The sequence below is a fragment of the Penaeus vannamei genome, chromosome 34 (genome assembly GCF_042767895.1).
Source record: "Penaeus vannamei isolate JL-2024 chromosome 34, ASM4276789v1, whole genome shotgun sequence".
Classification (NCBI taxonomy): Eukaryota; Metazoa; Arthropoda; class Malacostraca; order Decapoda; family Penaeidae; genus Penaeus; species Penaeus vannamei.
In genome coordinates, this window is record NC_091582.1 from 4314899 (window position 1) to 4323432 (window position 8534).

Here is an 8534-nt window from a genome sequence, read left to right on the forward strand (position 1 = left end):
TATATATATACATATATATATATGTGTATATATATATATATATATATATGTGTATATATATATACATATGTATATACATACATATGTATATATATGTATGTATATATATATATATATATATATATATATATATATATATATATATATATATATGGTGTGTGTGTGTGTGTGTGTGTGTGTGTGTGTGTGTGTGTGTGTGTGTGTATATTCATATATGTATTGCTGGATCACTTTCCAAAGGCAATGATGTTATTTTAGTAAAACCTAAATATGTCTATTTGTCCTTTCCTTTTTGATTTTTGAATAATTTATTATCATATATAATAGATATTTTGTGAATATATTTCTAACTGTCTTTATACTTTTTTAGATATGTATAGAACTTTGGAAGTTTTCTAACGGATAAAGAAAGTGAGAAAACAAAAAAATCAGAGGAATAAAGACCATAAAAAACAAGGTATTTAAAGATAGGTATTACCACTCCATTTATTGAACCAAAAAATGAAAGTGACTTTTTTCCTAGGTGATTCAGATGCTTATGGTATGGAACATCTTATCATAAATATAAGTGTGGAATTTTTGTTTTGTTTGTAGAAACTGTAAAGAAATCGAGTAGATTATACAAATATCTTTTTTCATCTAGTGATTTCTGGCATCTCTCGGAGTGGCCTCATTGGCTGAGCGCGGTGACGTCATAGCTCTGCCTCTTTATGCTTGCCTGGTATTTTCAAGTTAAGCGTCTCCTGGAAATACCTCGTTAATGATGGTTCCGCATGCTGTTTGGTCATGCAATACCATCTACAAAATGACAAGATGTTTATATCTTTCCACAGATTTCTTCACGACCGTAAAACTTCAAAAGATGGATTGATGCATGCAAGAGAAAAGATTTGTCGCACTTGAAACACCTGAAACTTTGGCACGCTATTTGTTCCACGTATTTTGCAAAGGAGTGTTTTAATTACCGTGTCATAAGATGTCGTGAACTAGTCTCTGAAATTACGTTCATGTGTGTGCATATATGCATGTATATATACATATATGTAAATGTTTATTTACTTATTCTTATATATATGCATATGTATTCATTTATATATATATTTATATATATGTCATCTATTTTTATATAGACATACATGCGTTCATGTATGTATGCATAAGGAAAGATATATATATGTTTATGTATATATATGATACATATACATATATGTACATATCTTTATTTATATATATACATATATGTATATGTATATATATGATACATATACCTATATGTACATATCTGTATTTATATATATGTATATATATGATACATATACATATATGTACATATCTTTATTTATATATATACATACATACATACATATATATGTATATATATGTATATATATCAGTTTATTCATTCAATTATTTATATGTATATATGTTTACATATGCATGTATCTATGTATATTTATATATATGTATCCATTTACGTACACATAAACATATAATACACAGTTATAGCTGTCATCTACTTTTCCGTAGCAACTTTTCTGACGTTTTCTAAACATTAGATAACAAAGAAAACTGATATGAATAATAAGATTGAACCATACACTATCATAAAAGGATTAATATTAGATTGCAGTTACAGTACGTAGGGTGAGTTTGATGATTATAAGATTCCCTGCTTTACTATATTCTTCTTCGTACTTCATGAAAGAATACACAGTAAAGATCAATCACCTATAGAAACATTATGAGATGCATAACTTAAGAAAATGCGACACTGAACCTGTAAACTTGACTCTTCATAGTGAGTGTGTTGTAGGACTGAAGGTTTAAAGTCACTCTATGGGACTGTGGCTCTGTCTTTGGTGATACCCGGCTGGAAGACCCAGCTGAAGTGAAATCGGATGAAATTTCCGCCGTGATTTACGTTCGGTCTGCCACAGTTCATACCCAGGGTGGTTTCAGCATCATTTTTATGTTTAATCTATTTTAAGGTGGGAAAATATTTGAATATTGCTTTAAATACTTTTCATTTGCATCAAAACAGTAATAGTCATAAAAAAATATATATATATATACAGTTAACGGACAAACTTTTCGTAGTGACGTCACTATCCGTCGGTCATCATTTGTTTCCGTTTAGCAGACGAATTTCCGTAGAATTCCAGCCCTGTTCATCACACACACACACACACACACACACACACAAAATATCTAACAACCAAACTATCTAAAATCTGATTATCTAACGACCTATCTAGCAATCCAACTATCTATTTACAACCCAACTATCTATTTACAACCCAACTATTTGTTTATTTAACAACCCAACTATTCATCTATTTAACAACCCAACTATCCATCTGTTTAACAACCCAACTATTTATTTATTTAACAACCCAACTATCCATCTGTTTAACAACCCAACTATTTATTTATTTAACAACCCAACTATCTATCTATTTAACAACCCAACTATCTATATGGCAGTCTATCTAACAATCTAGCAATCCAACTATCTAACAATGTAATTATCTAAAAACCAAACTATCTATCTAACAATCTATCTCTAACAATCTAACCATATAACTACCTAACTATCCAACTATCTAATAGTCCAACTATCTGACAATGTAACTATCTATTACTCCAAATATATAACTATCTAATAATCTAACTATCTAACAATCTAAGTATCTAACAACCCAACTATCTAACTATTTAACAATCAAACTATATAACAATTTAACTGTAACAATCACACATACACACACTAGCACGCACACACGCACAAACACACGGACACACAGACAGACACACGCACAGACATAAACACACATATATGTACATTTATATATATATTATATATATATATATGTATATATATATATATATATATATATATATATATATATATATATATATATGCGTGTGTGTGTGTGTGTGTGTGTTTGAATATATATATGTATGTATATATATATTTATTCATTTGTATATATATATATATATATATATATATATATATATATATATATATGTATGTATGTTTGTATTCTCAAGAGAAAGTTAGAGAAACACCTGCATGATTACATACACCTATTTGCACGTGTCCCCAGGTGTCTGCCTTTGCTCCACGGCCGGATAGCGATGCAACGGATACCAAAAATACTTTATTCGCTAATGTGTACACTGGGGTCTACGACGCTGCGACATGCGCTCACGGCGTCGGGCGTCTTCGTGACATGACTAAGAAATAGAATCTTTGTGATCAATAAATAACGGCATTTACAGGGGGTGGGCGGCCAGGCGAGGCGCCCGGGCAGCGTGGGCGGAGGCTTGACTAGGAGACGGAGCGCGCCCGCGGCTGGAGGTGGAGGGCGAGGTTGAGGGGCGTGAGGGCGCAGGACGCCCCCACCCCCACCGCCACCCCCGGGGCGGACGCCGTCGGCCGCTCCGGGGCCTCCAGGGCGGTCTCCTTCTCGGGCTTCGCGGACTCGGCCTTGTCCTCCTCCTTCGGCTCCTGTCGGGACTTGAGGGACAAGTCCAGGATGGCGTGGTCGGCTCCGGCGTCGGGGGGCGACGCGGCGCTGGATCGCACCGACAGGTCCATCGGCACGTCCGACGGAGGCGCCGCGGCCTTGGTGGCGAGCCCGACGGGCACGGCGAGCGCCGCCTCCTTCCTCACAGACACCGACACGGAGACGGAGACGTCGGGGCGGCGCTGCAGCGGCGGGAGCGCCAGGCGGCGGTGCGCCTCGTCGGCGGCGTTCCTCTCCTCCAGAAGGCGCAGCCTCTTGGCCAGCGGGAGGGGCGCAGGGCACTCGGCCGGTCGCTTTGCGGGCGCCCTGACGTGTCCAGCGCCTGCGGGCGGGCTGTGGGCGCGACCCACCCTCAGGCTGACCTCGGGGGACCGTCGAATGGCGGGGGCGTCGAAGGGGAGGTCGTAGGAGGGGGCGTAGCAGGCGGTGTGGGAGAAGTAGGGGTAGAGGGAGTAGGGAGGGGGGGTGCCACCGCCGAGGGGGAACTGCGAGAGCAGGAGGGGGCTGAGGGGGGCGCCGGGGTACGAGGACGAGGGGGAGGAGGAGGAGGAGGAGGCAGGCGAAGGGGGAGGGGGAGGGAGGACGCTGAGCCGGGGGTAGAGCGGGGGGAGGTAGGGCAGGTGGCGCCCTCCGCCCTCGCCGTAGAGGGACGCCTCCACGGAGTTGTCGGACGCGTGCGAGTCGGGGCTGCTCAGCGCGGGCGAGGTCCGGGCGGGGGGCGGCGACCCCCGAGGCACCTCCGGGGGGCCGCACACGTCGATGGCGTCGCCCTCGTCGTCGCTGGTGCCAGGCCCGCTCCAGCACTCAGACCCGCCCGACACGCCCAGCTCTCCTGCCGCGGAGGAACGCCGGTCCTCCAGCAGGCAGTGGATCTTGAACCAGTTGGAGCGACGGCCGTACCTGGGGGGGAGGGGGGGAGGGTCAGACCAGGGGCAGGGGTCAGCGGGGTCGAAACAGCGGGTTACGAGAGTATTTCATCATTTGTTATCTACGGCGTTTTATGATTATAGCTATTCAACTACATCTTCAATTTAAGATATAAAAAGAATTCTTGATTTGTAACTAGTTTCATAATGTGAATACAAGAAATTAAGAAGTGCAAGTGGACAAAAAGAATAACTAAAGTGAAAAAGAAAACCTAAAAAGAAAACGATACGAATACTAATGAAAACAATGTGTAGATAGGAAGAAAGAGAAAGAGAGAGACAGAGGTAGAGGTAGATTAATAGATAATCAAAAAGAGATATACGGGTATTTTGAAATAGAAAGTAAAGGAAGACGAGAGAGAGAGAGAGAGATGAGAGAGAGAGGAGAGAGAGAGAGAGAGAGAGAGGAGAGAGAGAGAGAGAGAGGAGACAGAGAGAGAGAGAGAGAGAGAGGGGGGGGGGTAAGAGAGACAAAGGGAGAGGGAGAGGTAGAGGGATAGTGAGAAGGGGAGGGAGGGAGGGAGAGAGGGAGAGAGGGAGAGAGGGAGAGGGGAGGAGAGGGAGAGAGGAGAGAGGGAGAGAGGGAGAGAGGGAGAGAGAGAGAGAGAGAGAGAGAGAGAGAGAGAGAGAGAGAGAGAGAGAGAGATGAGAGAGAGAGAAGAGAGAGAGAGAGAGAGAGAGAGATAGAAAGAGAGAGAAAGAGAAAGAGAAAGAGAAAGAGAGAAAGAGAGAGAGAGACCGAAACCGAGAGACCAAGAGAGCGAGAGACCGAAACCGAGAGACCGAGAGACCGAGAGACCGAAAGACCGAGAGACCGAACCCGAGAGCCCGAGAGAGCGAGAGCGCCTACCTGGAGCCGCTCTTGGACATGCCCACGAGCAGGCACTTGCGCAGGCGGCAGGCCTTGCAGGCTGTGCGGTTCTTCTTGTTGATGACGCAGCGGCCGCCGTTCTTGCACTCGCCCAGAGACGACACGTTGTTGTACGTCCGCCCGAAGAACGACTGCGGGGAGAGGGGGCGGTCAGAACGGCTCGTGGTGTTGGAAAGGATTAGAAGTGTTATATTGAATGGGGGGAAGGGCGGTCAGAACGGCTCGTGGTGTTGGAAAGGATTAGAAATGTTATATTGTATGGGAAGGGGAGGGGGAGGCGTTAGAATGATTAAAAATGTTATACTGAATGGGAAGGGGGGGGGGGAGGGGGCGGTCAGAACGGCTCGTGGTGTTGGAAAGGATTAGGAATGTTATATTGAATGGGGGGGGAGGGGGGTCAGAACGGCTCGTGGTGTTGGAAAGGATTAGAAATGTTATATTGATTGGAAGGGGGGGGGGAAGGGGAGAGGCGTTAGAATGATTAGAAAATGTTATACTGAATAGAAAGAGGGGGGGGGGGAGAGGCGTTAGAAGGATTAGAAAATGTTATACTGAATGGGAAGGGGGGGGGAGAGAGGGGGCGGTCAGAACGGCTCGTGGTGTTGGAAATGATTAGAACTGTTATAGTGAATCGGAAGGGGGTGGGTGGGGGGGGAGGGAGAGTTAGAACGGCCTATGGTGTTAGAAGATCCGGTTAGGAAGAGGGGGAGGGAGGGGGGGGGAGGGGCAGATATCCCGGTGCCGAAGAGGGAGAAGGGAGAGAAGGAGGATAGACAGGGTGAGGATTCGATTCAGGGAGGAGAGGGTGTTAGCAGACGAAAAAAAAATGAAAGATAGGGAGAAGTGGGGAGAGGGGGAATAATGTGACATTATAGTACATGAGAATGTTCATGTTAGGTTCATGTTAGGTTCATGTTAGGTTCATGTTAGGTTCATGTTAGGTTCATGTTAGGTTCATGTTAGGTTCATGTTAGGTTCATGTTAGGTTCATGTTAGGTTCATGTTAGGTTCATGTTAGGTTCATGTTAGGTTCATGTTAAGTTCATGTTAGGTTCTGGTTCACTGTATGTTACGAGGCTCTTTGGGACAATGTTGTCTATGCCCGAGTTATAAAACATTGTGAATAAGCATTTTATTAGTTTAAATTAATTAGTCGTGGCTTTATCTTGTGTTATATATTACTGTGACTGGAGTAGACGATATAAATAATTCATATCAGTATGATAGGGTGTGATAGGTACAATTTTAATAAAGATGATTTTTTTTTTTATTGAACTAGAATTTGGTTAAATCATAATTTCCAATATGCCAATCATTGGTAGAACTCTTATCAAAGTATTTTTTTCATTAGTGATTAGAAAGAAATAAAATGAAAAGATGTTAATTCCACATCTATTTATCTATTGTTTTTTTTCCTTCTTCCTTACTACCTTTCACTCTCACTGTCTTTCTTTAACGTAACTTTAGTCAATTGAATTATTCCTTTATCTATTCATTGGCTTATTTATCTATCCACTCTCTGTCGATTTTCTCTCCAGCGACCTATTCATCTATTCATTATCTATCGACTTTCTGTCCAACTAGCCACGCCGGTCTCGCCTTGCATCTCTCTTCTCTCTCTCTCTCTCTCTCTCTCTCTCTCTCTCTCTCTCTCTCTCTCTCTCTCCCTCTCTCTCTCTCTTTCTTACTGTCTCTCTCTCTCTCTCTCTCTCTTTCTTACTGTCTCTCTCTCTCTCACTTTTCTTTACTCTCTCTCTCTCACTCTTCTTCCCTCCCTCCCTCCTCCCTCTTCCTCTCATCCCTCCCTCCCCTTTCCCCTTTCTCCCCTTCCTTCTTCCCCTTTTATCATCGTCTCACCTTGCATCCCTCGCACGTGAACGCCCCGAAGTGGAAGCCGGCAGCCGGTTCGCCACAGACGCGACACTGCTGGTTCATGGTTCCTGGCGGCGGGGCAGAACCTGGAAGGAGGGAGGAGGGTTAGGGAATTGGAAGAGCGTGGATGGAATAAAAGGAGAGAGAAGGGAAATAAATGAATAGCGAAAAGGAGAGAAAAAGAGGAAATACATGAATTAATCGGTTGTTATTGCTGGTTCTTGGTTCCAGGAGGCGGGGTAGAACCCGGAGGAACATGAAAGCAGAAAGGGAAGAAGAGGAAAAAGAAAGTAAACCGATAAACAGATAGCGGACCCATGAAGCGCAGATGAAAAAGAGAAAGAGAGATAGAAGAAGAAGAAGAAGAAAAAAAAAAACATGGAAATAAAATGGTTAAAGGAAAGACAACGGGCAGATGAACCGTTGAAGAGAAGAAAAGAAAAGGCAAGAAAGACAGAAAAAAGAAAAGATGAAATAAAGACATGAGTAAATCGACAAACAAACACATGAATCTTATGGTTCCAGGGACACAAAACCTTGAAAATAGGAGGCGATTTACAACAGGAAAAACAAAACAAAACAAAGGAACAAAAACAAAGGATAACAAAAGAATAACAACTTAAATCACAACAGGAATAACAAAACAAAACAAAGGAACAAAAACAAAGGATAACAAAAGAATAACTTAACTTAAATCACAACAGGAAAAACAAAACAAAGCAAAGGATAACAAAGGAATAACTTAAAGGAATAACTTAAATGGAAAATAGTTGTACTGGTTTCACAAACAAATAAAGTGTGTAAGTACTTGATTGGATGGCAAGAAAGTAAGACATGAGTGGACGTGGCAAGAAATGGGTGAATGAAAGAGTGGATGAGTAAGGCTGTGGATTAAGCCATCATTATGTATAGAATAGAGAGATGGACAAATGAACATATAACTACGATTGATACACATACACAGGCATAAACACACACACACACGCACACACATGATAATCACAATGATAATAATGATAATGATAATAATGATAACAACAATAATGATCATAATGATAATGATAATTATGATAACAACAATAATGATCATAATATTAGATAATGATAACGATGATAACAACAATAATGATCATAATGATAATGATAATAATGATAACAACAATAATGATCATAATGATAATGATAATAATGATAACAACAATAATGATCATAATGATAATGATAATAATGATAACAACAATAATGATCATAATGATAATGATAATAATGATAACAAAAAATGCTAATGAAATATAAAATATAACAACAATAAGATCATTGTAAGGTAAAATG

The 8534-nt window shown here is 41.5% G+C and overlaps 1 protein-coding gene across 1 annotated transcript; it reads right to left on the minus strand.

The window, feature by feature from the left end:
• Positions 1–3182: 3182 nt before the first annotated feature.
• Positions 3183–7285, minus strand: LOC113828402 (protein embryonic gonad). The gene is made up of 3 exons (XM_070113802.1): positions 7188–7285; positions 5310–5461; positions 3183–4433 (listed from the first exon to the last, which is right to left on the minus strand). The coding sequence occupies exons 1-3, from the start codon at positions 7263–7265 to the stop codon at positions 3335–3337; spliced, it is 1329 nt and encodes a 442-aa protein (XP_069969903.1). The 5' UTR covers positions 7266–7285; the 3' UTR covers positions 3183–3334.
• Between the last annotated feature and the right edge of the window lie 1249 nt (positions 7286–8534).

What these genes read in the sequence shown, in the direction of transcription:
- LOC113828402 (XM_070113802.1), bottom strand. Translation starts at nt 7,265, where the DNA reads ATGAACCAGCAGTGTCGCGTCTGTGGCGAACCGGCTGCCGGCTTCCAC. An exon ending in TCACGTGCGAGGGATGCAAG is followed by an intron (nt 5,462 to 7,187) that starts GTGAGACGATGA and finishes CTCTCCCCGCAG; the next exon opens with TCGTTCTTCGGGCGGACGTA. An exon ending in ATGTCCAAGAGCGGCTCCAG is followed by an intron (nt 4,434 to 5,309) that starts GTAGGCGCTCTC and finishes CCTCCCCCCCAG; the next exon opens with GTACGGCCGTCGCTCCAACT.